This window comes from Tiliqua scincoides, chromosome 11 (genome assembly GCF_035046505.1).
Source record: "Tiliqua scincoides isolate rTilSci1 chromosome 11, rTilSci1.hap2, whole genome shotgun sequence".
Classification (NCBI taxonomy): Eukaryota; Metazoa; Chordata; class Lepidosauria; order Squamata; family Scincidae; genus Tiliqua; species Tiliqua scincoides.
In genome coordinates this window covers 15,808,578-15,830,410 of record NC_089831.1, presented here as the reverse complement: position 1 = coordinate 15,830,410, position 21,833 = coordinate 15,808,578, and the positions used below count along the sequence as shown (strand labels likewise).

The window sequence follows — 21,833 nt, the reverse complement described above, 5'->3', positions numbered from 1 at the left end:
CTGTTCTGAACAACAATGCCAAAAACCGAGATTAACACAGTGCAAACCAAGATGCACAACTGATATGTTAATCATTTCCATCACTGCATAAATTGCTACAGCCCTGTCCCTGATGCAGTGGAAAAGTGTCACAGGTGACGCTTGAGCAGAGCCCAAGCCAGGCCACAAGTGGCTGCAAGACTAATGCCCCCACCACCCTAGCCAAATCTGATACATGACTTTCACTGCCAGCAACAGTCATAATATTTGGTTTGCAGAATTTTCACACACTCGTCCTCTGTTTTGTTGCTGCTGAAGTGGGAAACTTTGCCCCTCTTCAACACAGTACAAGTGCTGAGCACACAAAAACTGTCAAAACACTTATTCCTGGATGCTCCAAATATAAAACACATATTGACATCGCAATAGAAACACCATTTCATATTCAAAAGTCTCCTACGTGGAAGAGGACAATGAATGGAGGGAGGCAACTCCAACCAAAGCTATTTCTTGGAGATGTGCCCCTTCCCCAACATGAAATTATCTTGGAAATTCCTGGAGGCTGTGTTAAAATTTCCAGAATTGCTTTCAGGAGACCTCGAGGTTACTGGCAACTCCAGGCCAGTCCTGGAGGGCTGACAATCCTAGACTGAGAAAATCTGTGAACATTCCCCTACAGTAAAAATTCCCTGCAGTAGAAAACCAGGATCCAATTCTAGAAAAGTCTTTGCCCACTATTCAGATTTTCTTGTTTGTAAAAAGCTTTTTGATGCAAAGGGGTTTTCTGCTTTGTCAAGCAATTATAAACCATCGTGTGGCTAGTCAGACTTCACATCATACCCAAAGATAATCAACTGTGGTTTGGTACAATGCCCAAATTAAGCCATTTTTCTAAGCCTGAAAGATGATGATAATAGCCCCATGTTTTAGATGGAGAACCAATCTCAGTTTGCCTAAAAGGTGACCTAGTGAGGTCATACAAAAGGGAAGATTTAAACCATTTGGCCACCATGGTAAAATAATTCTGTACTAGCTGGGGACAAAGAAAAGAAGCCTTTCATACAAGACTGTTATAAAGTTTACTGGGGTGATGTATGCATAGCAGTTGGAGTTAATTATGGCAACAAAATATTGTTTAAAAGAAGTCATTTGGCCTCCTTGAAATGAGCCAACTGCTATCTTCCAGTGATGTGCTGGGAAAGATGTTTGCATGCTTTTGATGCTCCACCAGATCTACTGGTGCCTTGATGTTACTACACCAATAGCTATTCAGTAGTAATAGAAAAAATAGCTAAAGTCAAGAGCAGAGAACTTTAAGCTCCAGGGGACACAACAGCAGTGGCACAGGCCTTTTGAAGAGTCCCCACTTGGCATTTGGCAAGATCGCCACCCAGCCATTGTGTACCGCTCAGGCCAGCAATGTTTGTTGGCAAGCTGGGGTGCCAGAAAGAATTAGAAGCTGTTGCCTCGTCTCTCCCCCTTCCACCTCCACCTCCCTGCAAAAATCTGGACATGCCCTTGAATTCAACAGCCCTGGCAATAAGTTAATGGCAGCCACTCAATGTTAACAGGTCTATGGATAGCTTTATCACCAGCCATCTGTGTTGACAGCAGCATGACCAAAGCACAAAAGCATATTGGAATCTTCAGCCATATGGTAGCCATGAAGCAAGTGCCAAAGCTTGGGAGAAATGCTTCATTATACATAGAAGCAGGTACTTAACGAGCAAGGTGCATCTCGTACCTGACAGGTTATCAAGAAAGGGTCGTCCCAGGGCCTCGGTCACAGCAGAATGCCATGTTTCCCAGCTGGGTCGTTAACAACAGGCCATCCCTCTCTGTTAAAGCTCTGGGACTTTGCCAACCTTGAAAGTGGATATTACAATGAGCTTTTAGAGACACAGCAGACAGAGAAGGCAGCCACACAGCTAGGTAATCTGAAAGACCCAACCTGTCTATTAGACTGCCACAGCTGACCAGGGTTCTAGATTTCACGGAGAAACTCTCCCCACGTCCAGTGCTAGTCTCTACAGACCAGAATGCAGAATTGCCTGGCAGGAGTAGGCTAAGGAGCATGTTGGAGTGCAGGGCAGGGCTAGCTCATACCTGTTTCCCCCTCTGTGGGTACACCGCACTTGGATTTATGACAGCTGCTGTCATGGTTTAGTAACCATAGAGTAAGGGGGTTTAAACTCATTTCCCTTGTACTGCAGTCACAATAGAAACCCCCCTTTTCCCCACCAAGCTGCTGGGGGGTGCTGTCTTCCTGTCCATTACAGCCCCAATGAAAATACCCCATTTCCTCTACCAAATGACTAATCCAGAAAAGGACATTGATGTCCATGCAAATAGCTACTTTGGAGAAGGGGATATTCCAGTGGTGTAGCAAGCGGGGGGCTGGAGTGCAGTCTGCCCTTGGTACCAGGCCTGAAGGGGGCGCCACATGAAGTCACATGAAGCGCTGTGCAGGGCTGCGCAGGGCTCCCCGCACCTCCTGCAGCCTGCTGCAGCCCTGCCTTGAAGTATGCAAAGCACCCCCCTCACCCCCCCTTAGCAACCTAAGATGGTGGCCAAGAGCAGCAGCAGCACCAGCCACGGTCGCAGGTATGTAGATGCCACCACCACCTCGTGTTTCAGCAGCTTTGCAGTCTTGCTGCCACCCCAGTTCTGTCTCCCTTGGATGGTCCAACAAGAGCCTCCCAGGAGAACCCAGAACCATCTTGATGTCACCACCTCAGGTGCCGTTTCCTAGCGATGCCCCTGGGATATTCATTGTGACTGCAGTGCAAAAAAGGGCAAACCCTTTTCCATATGCCACTGTTACCCTGCACATGCCCAATCTTGTCTGATCTCGGAAGCTAAGCAGGGTCAGGCCTGGTTTGTATTTGGATGGGAGACCGCGTGGGAATACCGGGTGCTGTCGGCTTATACCAGGGGTGCCCAAACCCCGGCCCTGGGGCCACTTGCGGCCCTCGAGGACTCCCAATCCAGCCCTCAGGGAGCCCCCAGTCTCCGATGAGCCTCTGGCCTGCCAGAGACTTGCTGGAGCCCGCACTGGCCTGATGCAACTGCTCTCAGCGTGACGGCCAACTGTTCGACCTCTCGCATGAGCTGTGGGACGAGGGCTCCCTCCACCGCTTGCTGTTTCACGTCTGTGATGCAGCAGCAGCAGCAAAGGAAAGGCCGGCCTTGCTTTGTGCAAGGTCTTTTGTAGGCCTTGAGCTATTGCAAGACCTTCATTCATTCATATAAGTTCCATCTCTAATGTATTCATTTATGTAAATTTATTCAAATTTGAAATGTAAATTATTTTTTCCCAGCCCCCAACACAGTGTCAGAGAGATGATGTGGCCCTCCTGCCAAAAAGTTTGGACACCCCTGGCTTATACCATCGTCTTTCGAGACTGAAGGTTGCCAACCATGCCACCGTTGTTCCACTCCTGATCATCTTCTCCCCAGCTGTCATTTTAAGTGAAACCTTACTCAGACAAGAACAAAAAACTAGACACTTCACACACCATATAGTTTGACACTTAGTCTTTCTTCTCATGCCGACCAGCGGAGGACCATTTTTGCATCGCCACTTTTTTGCAAGCTCCGAGTCTTTTGGCACCTTCCTCTGGTCTCCCATGAACCGCTGTGATTATTCCGCTCACAGGGAGAGCGAGTCCTTATTTCCCATTTTATGCTTTTCATTACATTTCTCCAACATCCAAAGAGCAAAATCAATGCTTTTGTCAGCAACATAATGCAGCAGTAATATCTCTCTACTCAGCCCTTTTCTCCCGCACCTGATTGGGCTTGCCATTAGAAGGCAGGGCCAGCTGTAATTCAGTGCCTAAGGAGTCTGCAAACTCATCAGTGTGAAACAGGTGGGATGTGGTCTGGAAGCAGCACTGGGCAGTCACCAGCTAGGAGTGTAGAAATGGCTGCAAGGATATCAGTTAAGAAAGAAATGAACAAGGCTTCCAGTTCAAGCTGCAGAAGGGAATCTGCAGCTTAAACTGGGAGCCTTGTTCATTTCATTCTTAGCCCACTCTTCCTCCAAAGTGCTCAGGACATAGACTGAATCTCTTCCCCCTCCCACGTTATCCTCACAACCACCTGTGAGGAAGGCTAGGCTTATAAATAGTGACTGGCCCAAGGCCAGCCAATCAGCTTCGGATCTCATTGGGGATTTGAACCCCATGTCTCTGCAGTCTTAATCCAAGATTCTAACCACGACACCAGATCTGGGGCCCCGAGATGTAACCTTGTGAGTTTACTGGCGTGCAGCCAGATTTCAGAGCCCTTTTCAGATACAGAAGGAAACAGGGGTGTGCAACATCAGCCTGGGTGATAGATGAGCAACAAGACCTGTCAAACACCATGGGATTTACTTCTGAGTTGACATGCCTAGGATTGCACTGTTAATCTATCTTTAGTCCTCAAGCTCTTCTCCCACACTGCATAAAGCAGGGTAGAAGTTAACGCCACTCCACAGATACCCATTTCTCCCTTTTTTATTGTGCATTCAAAAATTCTCTTAATTGCAAGAATGAAATTAGCTTTTTGCCCCCCACACACTCTGTATTTGACATATGTATCTCCTACATTTAAATTATAAAGCTACCCCCTTACAATCCTATTTAGAATATGCACTTACATTAGCATTGCACACTGCTTGAAATTCTGGTAACGATGTAGGTGTTGCGCAGGCCAACTCCAAGTGTCTCTGCATCTCTCCTCTTTCCATTTTCGGCTCGCTTCCCCCCCCCCTTTTTTTTTTTTTTTTGCACTGCAAGAACAAGAAAAGCAGAAGCGGCTCAACCCAGGCAAAATCCTTTGTCCTGCTCTGACACTAGGGTCCATCGCTCCCAACTCAAAGCACATCGAAGGCCACCTTTACAAACTTAAGAGGGCTACAATGCTGCATTACTAACAGGGGGAAAGGGTCTTTTTGTTGAAAGAAAAACATCAAGTTATCTTTATAATGCATTTTCCATTAACAGCCTTTAGCTCCTGCCATTAGGTGCAGGGAGAGGTTTCCCCTTCGCCATCGCAGGCATCTCTGAATTCCTTCCTCTTCCAACAGTCTCTTTCCTTTCTCTCCTTTCTCTCCTTTCTCTCTTTCCAGTGTTCTTCCCCCACTCCATAGTGCTTCCTTTGTTCGCTTTCTCTCCCATTACCATCACAGGCAGATGAAGGTCTGCAAGGGGAGCCTGCACACATATGGTTCTCCATGCAAACAGGAAATCTGCGGGACTGGAGTTCCTGATTGCACAGCTAGCCCAGTAGACCCCTCTTGCAGACCCTCACCCAAACACATGGGGGGAATCATATGCATGCATGCTACTTCCATCTCCACCCCACATTTCCTGGACACATGGACGGAAGGTATGAGGCTTTAGGAGTGTCAAACTCATTTAATATAGCAAGCCAAATAGCATTCCTGGGCACCTACTGAGGGCCAGAAGTGACATCATTAAGCAGGAAGTGATATCATTAAGCAGATATTAATAAGCACTTGGTTCTCACAGGAAACTCATTAGCTGCAAACGACAGAAGAGAAAAGGTGCAAATGTTGGTCCTATGTTCAATTATCTCAATTATCACATGGGTCACCCTTTCAGCAGTGCTGCTTCAAATGCAGCATCACTTCACAGCTGAGTAGCAGAGAGCAGCTATGTGATGCCCCGGCACAAGTGATGCTGTTGAAAGGGTGGCCTGTGTGATAATTGGGCTCTCCTAGCACCTTGGCAGTGAACCCCTATCTCATGCCCTCTTGGTCTGCCTCTTCCCCCATAGCATTCTTGCCTCCTGCTGTGATCTTCATCTCTCTTGCAGAGCTTGGCGAAAGCAGCGCTGCTGAAAGGGCAGTTCTGGGAGAGCCCAATTATAACAGGGGTCAGATAAAGAGCTTCCAGGGGCTGCACAAGGCCCTTGGGTCTTATATTTGACATCTCTGGTTTTTAGGGAAGCTGTCAGTGCTTAGGACAGTGCTTAGGAGCAACTAAGATGATTACGGGGCTGAGGCACCTTCCTTATGAGGAAAGGCTACGGCGTTTGGGCCTCTTCAGCCTGGAAAAGAGACGCCTGAGGGGGGACATGATTGAGACATACAAAATTATGCAGGGGATGGACAGAGTGGATAGGGAGATGCTCTTTACACTCTCACATAATACCAGAACCAGGGGACATCCACTAAAATTGAGTGTTGGGCGGGTTAGGACAGACAAAAGAAAATATTTCTTTACTCAGCGTGCGGTCGGTCTGTGGAACTCCTTGCCACAGGATGTGGTGCTGGCGTCTAGCCTAGACGCCTTTAAAAGGGGATTGGACAAGTTTCTGGAGGAAAAATCCATTATGGGGTACAAGCCATAATGTGTATGCGCAACCTCCTGATTTTAGAAATGGGTTATGTCAGAATGCCAGATGCAAGGGAGGGCACCAGGATGAGGTCTCTTGTTATCTGGTGTGCTCCCTGGGGCATTTGGTGGGCCACTGTGAGATACAGGAAGCTGGACTAGATGGGCCCATGGCCTGATCCAGTGAGGCTGTTCTTATGTTCTTTTGACTCCTCTTTTGCTAGCAAGTTTGCTCAGGGGGCTGCAGGGTGTGCAGCCAGAGAGGAGTTGGGGGCATAGCCACATGACCCCTCTTCCCTCTGCCTACCCTAAGATCCATCTCACAGTCCAAATGCCAGAACCCTTGAGAATAACCGAGACACGCAAGTTGAGACAAAAATAAAATCTTGTTTTGTATCCAGCAGAGTGTGCTTTTAAAGGAAAAACTCATAATCACCAAACCACCTGTTTGTTGTTGGAATCTGAGGGGTAGGCTTGGGGGGGGGGCTGGAGAAGAGGGGGACATTAGAGAGGAAGGAAAATAAATGAATCTCCAACTGTTAATTGATGAAGTGAGATCATATTGAACTAAGCCGCAGTGTAAACTTTATTAAAGGTCACACTAATGAATGGCTTAATTCTAGAATTATAAATTAACTCATGTGGTTTTTGCTTTGTGAACAACTGTGCTTTTTCTGGATCTAACGTCTCTCTAACGCACAGGCGCACACAGCCACAAAGCTGGGTTCAGCCAGCAGGGCTGCAGTGCCATCTACTGTGGAATGATGGCCATTACATCTCAGGGATGTTCCACGTAAGATACAGTATTTTCACCCTATAAGGCTGTTCTCTCTCCTATACAGGGTGATCCAACCCTCCAGGAGGCAGAGCAAGGGAGGGTGAAGAGCGTACTTCTGTGTATGCCTGAAAACTGCTCTCAAGGGTCTCTGTAGTGCTGTTGTGTGTTAGAAATCTACAGTGCAGCCTTGACTGCATGATTTTTACAGATCATCACAGCAAATAGTGGGGAGGACTATAGAGCGTATAGGCATTCCATAATAACATAAAGAGAGCCATGCTGGATCAGGCCAGAGACCTTCCTAATCTGGCATTCTGTGCTTCCCCCCCCCCCCCCCGCATGTGCCAGCTTCTGGGAAGCCCACAAGCAAGAGAGGGAAACATACCCCCCCCCACACACACACACCTATAACTGAGTTTCGGGCACATATTGCCTCTGAACTGGAAGGCAGCATGTAGCCATCCAGGCTAGCAGCCAGTGATAGACCTGCCCTCCATGAATTTGTACGACTCTCCTTTTTAAAGCCATCCAGGTTGGCAGCCATCGCTGCATTTTATGGTAGCAAATTCTACAGATTAATTATGGGCTGCGTGCAGTATCACTTGCTTTTGCTAAATCTCTGGCCAGTCATTGGGTGAAACCCTGGTTCTAATATTGTGAGTAGGGGGCAAAAATGCATCTCTCTCCATACCATGCATCATTTGATAAGTTGTAATCATGCCCCCCTCTCATTCACCTTGGATTCCTAAACTAAGAACCCCCAACATTAAAACCTTTCCCTTGTCAGAAAAGTGCCCCAGCCGTCTGATCATTTTTGTTGCTCTCTTTAGCACCACTTAAGAACATAAGAACAGCCCCACTGGATCAGGCCATAGGCCCATCTAGTCCAGCTTCCTGTATATCACAGCGGCCCGCTAAATGCCCCAGGAAGCACACCAGATAACAAGAGACCTCATCCTGGTGCCCTCCCTTGCATTGGCATTCTGACATAGCCCATTTCTAAAATCAGGAGGTTGCACTTTTTCTTTTGTCTGTCCTAACTCTCCCAACACTCAATTTTAGTGGATGTCCCCTGGTTCTGGTGTTATGTGAGAGTGTAAAGAGCATCTCTCTATCCACTTTATCCTTCCCATGCATCAATCATGCCCCCCCTCAGGCGCCTCTTTTCTAGGCTGAAGAGGCCCAAACGCCGTAGCCTTTCCTCTTAATGAAGGTGCTCCAGCTCTATAATATCCTTCTCAAGATGTGAACTATATGCAGTATTCTGGACTTGGCTGCATCATATAATTGTATAGGGGCATTGTAATATTAGCAGCATAATACTCAATCCCATTCCTAATTACCCCTAGCATGGAATCTGCTTTCTTTGCAGCTGCTGCGCACTGGATGGAAGCTTGCACTGAACCATCTACATGCCCCAAAGATCCCTTTTCTGTCTCGTCACAGACAGCTCAGACCCTATCAGTGTCTTTGCAAAGCTGAGATGATTTTCCCCCCAGTGTGCATCAGCTTACACCAAACTGCATTTACCATTTGGTTGCCCACTAAACCAGCTTGAAGAGGCCCTTTTGGAGCCCATCCCCAATGGGCCACTTTGGGTGCCCTTCGGGGAGAAAGGCGGAATATAAATCTAATAATAAATAAAAATCAGCTTTAGTTTTTATCACCCTGAGCAGTTTGGTGTCATCTGCAAATTCAGCCACCTTGCGGTTAACCCTATCTTCAAGCTCACATATGGACATTGTTCCCACTAAGGCAGTGGTTCTCACACATTTAGCACCAGGACCCACTTTTCAGAATGAGAATCTGTCAGGACCCACCAGAAATGATGTCATGACCAGAAGTGACATCATCAAGTCAGAATGTTTTTAACAATCCTAGGCTGCAATCCTACCCACACTTACCCAGGAGTAAGTCCCATTTACTATATCATTGTTAAAAGAATATACATAGTAGCTTGTTCAAAGTACAGGTCTGACACATTTCCCCAAATGCAGTCACATATCATGGTAGCATCAAGTCTTAATATATAAAAAATAAATTATTGAAAAGAATGGGGACCCACCTGAAATTGGCTCGCAACTCATCTAGTGGGTCCTGACCCACAGTTTGAGAAACACTGCACTAAGGTATACAACCAAGTGGCTTCAGAGCCCAGCAAGCTGAAAGTTGGGCAATGATGTCATCGCCACATGCCCAGAGGAAGCATTGTGATGGGTCGTGATGTCACGCAGATGTGGGAGGGGCCTGCGCTATAAGCAACGCTGCTTAGGAACAAGTTAAAAAACTGGTTCCAAGGCACCTCCATAATGGGACCTACTTCTGATTTCAGGTGTACAGACCCCAAACCACGTAAGACTTTAACATTAAATTACTAACCCTTTAAATCAGGGGTGCTCACACTTTTTTGGCTCGAGAGCTACTTTGAAACCCAGCAAGGCCCGGAGATCTACCAGAGTTTTTTTTACAATGTTCGCGCCATCATAACATATAACATTTATGTGTACAATGTATGTTGGTGTACCTTGAGCCCCACTGAGTATAACAGGACTTACTCCTGAGTAGACATGCCTAAGATTAGGCTGTGAGGCTGCAATCCTAGCCACACTTACCTGGGAGTAAGCCCCATTGAGTACAATGGGCCTTACTCCCGGCGTTTCCTCCCAGAGGCACCTGAAGAGGGGGGTCGGCACTCCGCGATCTACTAATTTTGCCTCGCGATCTACCGGTAGATCGCGATCCACCTATTGAGCACCCCTGCTTTAAATTGTGTTCAGAAGCTGACCAGAAGCCAATGAAGCTCCTGGAGAACAAAGACTGTACGTTTGCGACAACCCAGTCCAAGTTTTTCTAGCAGCAGCTATTTTGCATGAACTGCAGTTTCTGAGCAGTCTTCAAAGGTAAAAGGTAGCCCACCCTTCCCGCCATGTTACAGTAGTCTAACCTGAAGGATACCTGTCCCGCCGAGAGATGACGGTCCCCATTTTGACGTGCATATGTTTTCTGCCCAGGTTTTAATATATTGTGCTACATGTGTTTACATGTAAAACCAATTGATGTTACCAGCCTTTTTTGTCTCCCTCCTAGCAAAACTCAGGTGCCTTAATTTATTGCACTAAACAGCTGTATCAAAGAGCTTTCAGACAGCTCAGCAGAAACTGCTGCAGGGGAGTGTTTCTGCCACCATTTGCAGGCTTTTAAAGTAAAACACAAGGAACAAACAAAAAAAAAGCTCAAAGTCAAGTAACCATCAGTACCATATTGTAGATTTAGAATTGTGATGAGATCTGGCATTCAGTAGCAATAATTCCACCAGAAGCCCTCCCCCCCTCCCCAACTGCAGAACGAATGCAGAAAAATGTGAACTCCAGAGCAGGTGGATCGATAGCTGAAGAGATGAAAGGCAAATGAGGAATTGGCTGATAATTATTCTGGTCTCGTTGCCATCCCACCTTCCTGAAAGAAGGGTAATTAAAGCCATATTCTAATTAATCTGTACTTTGCCCCCGATCAGAAACATCCCTCATAGAAGAACTAATGAGGCTGTGACAATGGGCTTTTTTCTTATGAATCTGTCAGTCGAGAGAATAAAGTGAAATGAAAGCAATTCTTTAAAAAAAAAAAAAACTTTTAGAACAGTTGGGTGCAGAAGACTTCATCTGGTGCAGGTGAACATCAGGTGGCCTTTGCAAGAGCTCAGAGATAAATGCCACCTTAGAAGTGCAATTTGAACCCTTTTCTTGGGAAAAGCAGCATTGGGAGAAGGCAGTTTCCACACCACAACTCTCCCATCAACCACCCCCCTTCCCAAAGAGTTCCAGACAATTTGTGGGCACTTATTGTGTAGCAAACACCTGTTTGGAATCCTGCATGGGGAGGGAAAGTGCTGGATGATGTCATGGTAAATTTTTGAACTGTGGGAACACCTCTCACCATCGCAATCAAGGTGAGACAACAACTTTATGTGTTTTCTGCTCCTGCCACTTATTCCACTTCATTAAAAGGTCAAGCTTATTTCATCCCAAACTCCTGCAGCAAGTTGTAATCATTTAACACAAATGTATAAACATGGGGAAAAAATGGAATTAAAATAAATATCCCTCATAAATATAAATGATGCCTTACAGCACAATCCTATCTTGTGCTGGAACAGGCAGGCCATGAGGCCTGCACTATTAACCAGCACAAGATAGGGGCCCAAAGTGGCTCAGTTGGAGATAAGGGGAAACTCTTCCCCATACCCCGAGTAAGCCACTACAGCACAAATGGGTCTCCTTGGACTTGCGCCACCTCTGGCGGTGGCATAAGTTGGAGGAGAGCAGAGCGACTTGCAGCCGCTCCGCGCTGCTCAGGAACAGGGGCTAGGATCTGGCATATCTGTTGGGTCCCACTCCCCACCCACCCACCCCTGGGACCACCCTCCATCACCATCCCCCTGTTCCAGAATGCCTCCCTCCCACCCCCTCCCCACCCACCCCAGAGCATTCCATTGGCCAATGCTCCCTGTCAGAGTTGGTGCAGAGGCTGGATTCAGCTGGCACAAGTCCGTGTGCCAGCCCAGCCAAGTCTGAAGGAGGTGCAAACATGCTTTACACATCCCTGCACCAGCCCAAGGGTGACCTAGGATTGTGCTCTTAGAGTGCTAGCCTATGTATCATAGATACATAGATACGTAGCCTATCATAGCCATGCATAGATACATAGCCTATATATCTATGTAAGATGTATCAGCAGGAGAGAGTGACGGAATGGTGCTTTTCATTTCTAGTCTGCCGCCACTTTTTTCCAACCTGCCAGTCAATCCAAGAGTGATCTACTTGGCGTTCACTCCAGCACAGAGCAGTTCATTTCCATACTAACCATGCTCCTTGCACGGTTTGAAACCCAGAAGTCGTGCATTTCCAGTTTCATTTACAGTGCAGATGACTTGCACTGTCCTTGTAAATCAGCCATTTTCAATCTTTTTCAGCTCACGGCACACCGACAAGGCACTAAAATTGTCAAGGCACACTACCAGTTTTTTTACTTACATTAAAACACTACATTACAATTAATTGTTAGTATAATTAATACAATTATATTATTACATGACAAAGAAACTCACGAGAAGCTTGGCGAGGAAAGGATATGTGATTGTGAAAAAGGATGAAAAATGTTATTAAAGTGTTATGCGAGAAAGTGCTGGCAAAGAGAGGTCAGACTGAGCACATAGGAGAGCTGTGGGGTGAGGGGCAATTAAGAGACAGGAGTGAAACAACTACAGGATTCAGCTGGAGTGGGGGGAAGAGAGAACTTGAAGCAAGTGATTCTGAGCCTTTGGAAGGTGCGGAGGAGAGAAGGGAGGGACAGTAAGAGAGGTGCTGACTGCAATTATGAGATTTGGGGGAGGGATGTGCCTGTGGGAAGGAGTGGGGTGGGGAGAAGTGCCATTGCCTGCTCCTGTATTTAAGAAAAAAAAAGTGTGACCAAAAGCCCAATCCTAGGCATGTCTACTCAGAAGTAAGCCCCATTTTAGTCAATGGGGCTTACTCCCAGGTAAGTATGGAGAGGATTGGGGCCCAATGCCCTTCCCCTAAAAGGCAAAAGGCAATGCAGGGAGGGTCGCTTTGGGGAGTTGCAGGCAAACTGTGGCAAGGAAAAGGGACATAAGAACATAAGAACATAAGAACAGCCCCACTGGATCAGGCCATAGGCCCATCTAGTCCAGCTTCCTGTATCTCACAGCGGCCCACCAAATGCCCCAGGGAGCACACCAGATAACAAGAGACCTCATCCTGGTGCTCTCCCCTACATCTGGCATTCTGACATAACCCATTCCTAAAATCAGGAGGTTGCGCATACACATCATGGCTTGTACCCCATAATGGATTTGTCCTCCAGAAACTCGTCCAATCCCCTTTTAAAGGCATCTAGGCTAGACGCCAGCACCACATCCTGTGGCAAGGAGTTCCACAGACTGACCACGCGCTGAGTAAAGAAATATTTTCTTTTGTCTGTCCTAACCCGCCCAACACTCAATTTTAGTGGATGTCCCCTGGTTCTGGTATTATGTGAGAGTGTAAAGAGCATCTCCCTATCCACTCTGTCCATCCCCTGCATAATTTTGTATGTCTCAATCATGTCCCCCCTCAAGCGTCTCTTTTCTAGGCTGAAGAGGCCCAAACGCCGTAGCCTTTCCTCATAAGGAAGGTGCCCCAACCCCGTAGGCACCTCATAAGGAAGGTGCCCCACACCAGATAACAAGAGACCTCATCCTGGTGCCCTCCCCTGCATCTGGCATTCTGACTTAACCCATTTCTAAAATCAGGAGGTTGCGCATACACATCATGGCTTGTACCCCATAATGGATTTTTCCTCCAGAAACTCGTCCAATCCCCTTTTAAAGGCGTCTAGGCTAGACGCCAGCACCAAATCCTGTGGCAAGGAGTTCCACAGACCGACCACACGCTGAGTAAAGAAATATTTTCTTTTGTCTGTCCTAACCCGCCCAACACTCAATTTTAGTGGATGTCCCCTGGTTCTGGTTGCCTGCCCCTTCATACCTGCTTGCCTGCTCCTGACTCCCTCGCCCCTCCCCCCACCTCCTCCAAGCTTCTCTGGTTGCCCAATCAGCACGCAGAGGAGGCAAGGACTTAATACCAAATCCTAGGTGTGTCTACTCAGAAGTAAGCCCCATAATAGTCAATGCGACTTACTCCCAGGTAAATCAGGATTGGGTTGCAGCCTTAGTCTCGCTCAGGAGCAGGAGCGACTGCAGGAGGTGCAAAGCAGCTCCGACCTTTGCTGACTGGCTGCCTGCTTCTTTTTCCTTCTGCTGCGCGTAAGGCTCAAAGCAGCGGCTTCGCCCGCGTGCTTGGCGGCACACCTGAGGCAGCCTCGTGGCACACTAGTGTGACGCAGCACAGCGGTTGAAAAACGCTGCTGTTAATGAAACAGCAAGTCCCACGCTTATAGATTTTAAGGCAATCTGCACAGAGCACAGTCATGGTTTTTGCTCATTTTGGTGTTTTTTTTTTTAGAGTGGGACAGTGAACCCAAGAGGGCAGTAGGTAGCATTCTGGGTGATGCCACCCTGGTGTACATATTTCGGAGAAGTCTGAAGCTCTGTTTGTCCCCCTGCTTCCTCTTGATTACACCGGCAGGAGCAAGAGTTCAGCACACACACCTTAATTCTCCACTGAAATCCAACCTTTTTGAGGTTACTTTTGCCCTTGGAATATGCAGTACTTTCAACACTTGGCGGATTTTTTCTAGGGCTCTACTAAAAATATGCAGAACCATTGTTTTGAAAGAAAATGCAAATGTCTGCCAAGGCTGGAGACAGGCTGTAACTTCCAAGAATGGTGCGACAGAAGCATCATTGCATTGGTGTGGGCATTTATTTTGGCCCAGCTGTTTTCTATTGAAATAGACTTTGTCCTGCACAAATCTGCAAAGCCACTTTGTCAGGCAAAGTACTCAAATGGGTGTATAAATGCCTTAAATGCCTTATTTTCACCCACTATCAGCTCAGTAGAAAAACAGTCATCATCTATTGCCAGACTTGTTCTAGTTCAGAACTAAAGCTTTCCGAAAATATTAGTGGGTGTTATTCATGTGCTCCTGCAGAGCAATCTTAAGCAGGTTTATTCCTGCTTAATGCATTCCCTGAGGCCCTGAGGCAGTTCATGGCTGAACACAGTCACGTTCTGGCAACTCCTGCGACACCGCTGGAACCAACCGTATTGGCCTCTGCCTTTCCATTGGACCATTTCAGCGACGTGGAGAGGGAGGATTTGCTGCATGGGTAACAGCCTATCCTCCATAGCTACTTTACCCAGGCTTTGCGCACTGGAGAGGACACTCTGTTCCGGAACCACCATTCAGAGCGTGACACCATAGTCTTCCGAGACTGCAGGATGCCAACAAGAATGCATTCCACTGTGCTTAATGGGGCTTACTCCCAGGTAAGTGTGCATAGGAGTGCACTGGGTTTGCAAAAGGTTACCAGGCTGGCCCTCAATCAGACCACTTCCAGTTCTTTGTACTAGTTAATAACAGATAAGAGTCTATATTTTTTGGACACTGACCTAACTGACATCATTTTGGAAATCTCTGGGGTTGAAACAGAAAGCTCTGAACAGCAGCAATTGCCCACCTACAAGATGATGAGATGGGTGTTTGCGAGAAGCCAATGGGTGACCATCCCTCCCTCTCCTCTCCTAGTTCTGTGTCTGAATTGCAGACAGTACTATCTTTGGGGCTAGTGGGAAGTAAAGGGATGAACAAAGTCCAAAACCAAGTCAAACAGAGAGGGGTCTGACTGTGTTTCTGCAGCCACAAGAGGAAACAGTAGCTCAGAGGATCAGATGGACTCCACTGGTGGACATTTCTTTTAATGCAGTTCACTTCCCACTGTTCACTCTCTGGTTCTCTTGTCTGCAGATGGACCGGAGCGAGTTCCAACAGGATTCAGTCCTGAAGCAGCTGGAAGTCCTGAAGGAGGAAGAGAAGGAGTTCCAGAATTTGAAGGTAATCGGACACAGGATATGTGCCTTTCCCATCTGGGTGACCAAACTAATATGGGGTTAAACTCTTGGTCCTCTGCATTTGCCAATTATTTATTTATTTATCCAGGTATTTATATACCGCTTTTCTTTGGTCATCAGATTTCTCCTCGAACTTTAATCCAAGGCGGTTTGCATAGGCAGGCTGTTCTAAACCCCCGTAGGGATTTTTACAATTGAGTAGTTCTAGTCTTTCATAGAACTCCTCATTCCAGCTGGATTCCTTCCTGGTCTGGCCTCTCTCTGGCCCTTCGCCTCCCATGCTCCACTTGACGGCAACTCCTCTCTGCCACCGAGGGTCAGCTCATCAGTATATCAGCGTGTCATCAGTTCTCGGGTACTTCCAGTTGTTTCGAACTGGCAGCCTCAGATCTTCAGGCATACAAGGCGGCAGCTCTACCAACTGAGCCAGACCTCCTGCCATCTCTCAATTACAGAGATGGATTTTACTACTTTAAACTAGTTAAGCCTGAATACCTGAGTCAAGCTCATAGTGCATTGCTAAAATAAATATCTTGGGGGGGGGGGAGTCAGAAGAGAAAGAAGCACCCTGCTTCTCCTGATCTATATCAAAGACACACATTCTATACAGAGAGGTAGCCATGTTAGTCTGTTGTCTTGATTGTGTTAACAGATCCATTAGTCAAGTGAGCTGCAGGCCGCACAACCAAGCTGGCATATTAAGAGCACAGGTCAAGAGGGGACAGGTACATTTCAACAGCGAGGGGCACATCTATGCTGTTGCATCTGACAATGCAACAGAACTCAGAACTCACTCCACCTTTATGGCAGCACTCAAATGTGCCCAAGGACACAGCAAAGAAGTCTTGGGATAGGTGATTTTTCCAGGGGTGAGCTTCCCCGTGTTGAATGTTCAAGGGTGTTTGGGCCAGTGGCATTGCTAAGGGGGTGTGGGCCGCACTGGGTGACACACACACAGAGGGGTGACACCACTACCGGCCCCAAAAATTTTAAAATCTTGGTATTTTTGAATAATACCAGCATGTTATTTATCATTCAATGTGCGATTTCATGCAGAATGCAAGGAAACAAACCACACTGAAATATCTCTATCAAAAGTTATAGCGCAAAAACCAGTGGAGGCAGGGGTGATGGTGCATCACTACGCCCACCACCCATGGTGTAGCCCAGCCCATTGCATTGGAGGAGGTCCATCGTGGGGGTGATGCACTGGTCTCCCGCACGGAGTGATGCGAACCCTAGTGACCTACTGGTTTGTGCTCCCTCTTCCAACCCAATATTCTGCTTCTGTCAGGATTCATCTGATAAGGATTCCTTCCCCCTCCCACCCCCGGCCAAGTTTTCCTCCTGCTTCTTAATCCCACCGGATGGTTGAGCCAACTGAAAGAACTAAACTGTCAATATTTTCCCTTCCTTAATGACATTCTTCAGTTCAACTTCACTGCCAACTGCTACCCTGCACATGACTGATCTTGTCTGATCTTGGAAGCTAAGCAGGGTCAGGCCTGGTTAGTACTTGGATGGGAGACCGCCTGGGAATACCGGGTGCTGTAGGCTTATACCATAGTCTTTCGAGACTGAAGGTTGCCAACCAATGAGTTCAACCAGTGCGTTCTCTCTCTCTCTCTCTCTCTCTCTCTCACACACACACACACACACACACACACACAGAGGAAGCAGGCTGTGGAAAACAGAGAAAGTCTCCAAAAGCTGCTCACTCACTCTCACTTTTAAGAACATGGCCTTTATCTTCAGGACTTAGACCTTGCCATGTGGCATCCTCTTGACATGAAAGGTACCCCAAAGTCAATCACTTCAACATTTTCAACTAAGTTGCTTGCTGGGGGGGGGGGGGGGGGAGAGGAGGCAAGGAGGTGAGCTGGAGGGAAGGGATTAATTAAAAAAGAAATCAATCAGATGCCATTTTTCCCCTAAATTGTTTCCATAGCAACATCGGCCTCTTCTTCATCTCTGTGGGATGAGGCTGCAGCTGTCCCTCTCAGATCCCCCTCCCCAGAATTGCAATGGGTTGAAGATCCCTTCATTGAAGGGAAGTCGTTTCTTCTGTGTGTGAATAAGGAACAGAGCAGAGAGAAAGGATGCTTTCCAACAGGGGTGCTTCTCGGGCAAACTGTTGTGTGGGCAGATGGACTTCCTGGTGCCATCAAACAGCATGAAAGGAGAGCAACCAAGGAGCTTCAAGTGGGGCAGTTTCATCTTTTTCTGTTGATACACATCTCCTCCAAGCTGGAGCGCTTCAGCATAGCCGAGGGATTGCTTGCTTGTTTGTGCATGTGTTTTAATGGAAGTAGAACTAAAACAGGAGGTTGCACATAGCACTTGCTAACCATAATAGAGCATTGTAATATCCAGCACTTGCCCAATATCCATCTATATTTTTTCTCTCCAGCTAACTGGGCAAAGATGCTTCTTTTAAAGCAGTGCAGCAGTCCCTGTTCAATCCCACACAGCCATTTTCATAGTGCTCATCTTGCAGGTGTTTTGTGCCACGTTCTTTCTTTTTTCCTTTGAGATTGTTCACCAGGAACCATCTTTCCATTTTTTACTTTTGCTATTTAAATCACTTTGGTAACTTTGTTGTTGTTGAAAAAACAGCATGTTACTCCTAATAATTCTTCATCTTCATCATCATCACAGAGCCAGGGTGGTGTAGTGCTTTGGGAGGTGAACTTAGACCCGGAAGATCCAGGTTCAAATCTCCCCTCAGCCATGAAGCTACCTGGGTGACCTTGGGCCAGTCACTTTCTCTCAGCCTCACCTACCTCACAGGGTTGTTGTTTGAGGACAAAAGGAGGGGAGCAGCTGTGTACACCACCCTGAGCTCTTTGGAGGAAGGGCAGTATAAAAATGTGATAAATAAATAAATCACAGGTCTTCCTACAACATTACTTTAAAGTTTCTTCTCTACAGGTCTGATCCATTTTATTGCTTTTTATTTGGTGCATCTGGGATGGATTAATGATGACCTTCCCTTTAATTAGTTTCTTCTTCAGAGAGACAGAGGGGGCTTCAATCCTAGTATCCTTACAATCAGTCTTTTTTTCCATCTTTATTGGCAAAATAGCACTTTGTCCATTGCTCCCCAATGTTTCATTCCTCTTCTATCATGACTCCAACATTCAAGTTTCCTAAATTTGGGGGGAAGCACAAGCCCTATTGGCAGTTCATTCAGACACTCTAGCCAACCATTCCTCACTCCTCCACACAGCAGACACTCTAGCCAACCACTCTCTTCGCCACACAGCAGACACTCTAGCCAACCACTCTCCTCTTCGCCACACAGCAGACACTCTAGCCAACCACTCACCTCTTCGCCACACTGCAGACAGTTTAGCCAACTACTCTCCTCTTCTCCACACAGCACTCTAGCCAACCACTCTCCTCTTCTCCACACAGCAGACACTCTAGCCAATCACTTTCATCTCTTCCATACTTCCCAGTCCATTCAATTCCCCTCTCCTTTTTTTTTCAAATCCAAGGAGCTGGTGGGTAGAAGGTGGTGGTGTGCCAGGCCACTTAGGGCTGACCCCAAAGAAACCCAGCACACCCCCTTCTCCCCCAAAAATCTCTTCTTCCCATTTCTTCCAGGATCCCACTAATGGTTACTACAGCGTCAACACCTTCAAGGACCACCACTCTACTCCCACCATCTCCCTCTCGGGATGCCAGCCAGATCTCAGGCCCGCCAACAAGCAGCGCGTGCCAACTGGCATGTCCTTCACCAACATTTACACAACCTTGAGTGGGCAGAACCGCCTCTACGACTACAGCCAGCGCTTCGTCCTGGGCATGGGCAGCAGCTCCATCGAGTTGTGCGAGCGGGAATTCCAGCGGGGCTCCATGAGCGACAGCAGCTCCTTCCTGGACACGCAGTGTGACAGCAGCGTCAGCAGCAGCGGCAAGCAGGACGGCTACGTACAGTTCGACAAGGCCAGCAAGGCGTCCGCTTCCTCCTCCCACCACTCGCAGTCCTCCTCTCAGAACTCAGACCCCAGCCGGCCCCTGCAGAGGAGAATGCAGACCCATGTCTGAGAGGACAGGACGGAACTGAACAGGAGGGGAAGCGGGACGGAGATGGGCCAAAACACGGATGGTCAAGGCACCACCTAACCTGAAGCTTAGCCCTGCCAGCAGCTGGGAGTCTGCTGGAGTCGGTGCATTTTAGGTGGGGTGGAGGTTGTTCTGTGGTTTCATTCGCGTTCTAGTGGTTTTCAATTCCTCAAAGCACTTCCCCCCCCTTTCTAGAGTAAAAACAGACAAAACTACTGCCCACACAAGGTGAAGGGAGCTAGATTTTATCAGCAACATAGACTCCAACTGTCCAGGCGAGAGACAGTTCCTTCCTTCCTAAACCTGTTTGACTCCATGAAGCAGGTTGGAGGGAGGAAGATCCAACGCAGCTGAACCCAAACTAAGATTAAGCACAAAGTGTTTTTTTCCCTACAGCAGGCTGAGCTTAGGGAAAGTGGGGTAAAAAAAAGGCAGAAAGACAAAGAGCAGATCTGGGGAACGATCGGTTGAAATGGACAAAATCCAAGCGTCATTGGTTGCTTTGTCTGTATGCGTAATTTCTGCTACTTCTTTCAGGGAAAGTCCAGCGCTCTAAACAACTCCACAAGAGTACAAATTTCCATGCTGTGTAGTGTGTCACTAGGATAACTTGTCTTTCCCGCCTTCGTGACCCACGTAGCCCACAAGATGATCTAAGACAGCACATGGTCTTCCTTCTGACCCGCAAATTTTGTTATTTCCCAGTTGCTCAGTCAAGCAGCCCCTCCCGTCTCACTTGGTGGGACCACATGCTACCTTCCTCCTGAAGGTCACTGTCAAATCCTCCATCTTTGGTCACTTTATGAAGACAGGACCGATACTCCTAGTGCCCTTTCTCCCCTACTCTGTGACATCACTTCCTGATGCGGACATTTTGGGGACGGTGCATCTTCAGACTGTTATACCTGCCAAACAACTGCCCTTTCTATTGCTTATTTAGCCCCATTTTGAAAACTCACAACCCCCAAGATGTGATTCTCAGCAACCTCAAAAGGGGGTGACTTAACTTAAGGGTTCAGTGAAACAGGGAGAAACGGTCATTGGTGTAACTTAACTGTGCGCTGGCTGCCGATTCTGGTCTTTTTTTCCATTCTGTTGTTTTTCTTTTGTTTGGTGTTTGGTGTTCATAATATTACAGTGTGTCTTTGGACTAAAAAAAAAAAGGCCTGAGTTGAGAACTTTTAAGAGATACTTCTCAGCAGCACACACGCAGATACACAAACGGAAATCTGCCTCAGTCACTGAGGGGCTGTTTGTGGACGGAGGACTGATAATTCATTGTCTGAGTGACGTGTGACAATCACAGAGGAGACCCTCCCAAAGGGTGAAACAGTAGAGCATTTTCTTACTGCCGATTGTGTATTTCCTGCCCCCTCCCTCCTTCCCCCCTCCCCTTCAATAGCACAACTGAAAGATTAATACACAAGTTGTTACAAGCACCTTTGTAGTGGGGTTCATTTGGAAGCTTGTCAAATAAAACATCTACATTCCAAGAGAGAAATTACATACAACTCCAGGGGCAAGGAGCCCAGCCACACAATGGCTTTTCATGCACTTGGCATTCAGTGGAAGTGCAGGAAACATCCGAGTGTTTGTGATTGTCCTGTTCCAACATCCAGAAGCCAGCTTGTCACTCTGATCAACGGCCATCTGTCATATATCATGTAGGTGGCAAGAACATACTGAAGGGCAGACTTGTGGTGGGGGCAAGGGGGGGAAATCAAGTATACACTGGCAATGCAGCTGGCCTCCTTCCTAGCTGCTATGTGCAGATGGAACCACTGGATCAGGAGTTCTCAAAGTGCATGATGCGATGCCTTAAGGCAGTGGTTCTCAAACAGGTGGGTCAAAACCCACCAGCTTATGTAAAGCGTCCCCCATCCCTTTAAGGGGCGGGGGAAGAGGGGAAGGTAGCGATGCGGTCCCCAAGATTGCATCACTAACTGTGGTGAAAGGGACTTTTTTCACTTACTGAGGGCTGCTGGCAGCCGCAGGATTTAGGGGGAGCTTCAAGCAGCCCTCCTCAGGGCTCCCCTTTGATTAGAATGTTGATGTAGAAAATATTTAGCACCGGGACTCACTTTTTAGAATGAGAATCTGTCAGGACCCACCAGAAGTGATCTCATGACC

General features: G+C 47.4%; 1 protein-coding gene across 3 annotated transcripts in view; it reads left to right on the top strand.

Annotated features, from left to right (window-relative positions):
- KIRREL3 (kirre like nephrin family adhesion molecule 3) overlaps nucleotides 1-21,102 on the top strand; it is a 193,704-nt gene extending 172,602 nt beyond the window's left edge. For all 3 annotated transcript variants that reach the window (XM_066639822.1, XM_066639821.1, XM_066639820.1), the window contains 2 exons: nucleotides 15,529-15,615; nucleotides 19,242-21,102. In XM_066639822.1, the coding sequence (XP_066495919.1) occupies nucleotides 15,529-15,615; nucleotides 19,242-19,685 (531 nt within the window). In that variant the 3' untranslated portion in view covers nucleotides 19,686-21,102. The remainder of the gene's footprint in view (nucleotides 1-15,528; nucleotides 15,616-19,241) is intronic.
- Nucleotides 21,103-21,833: the final 731 nt, after the last annotated feature.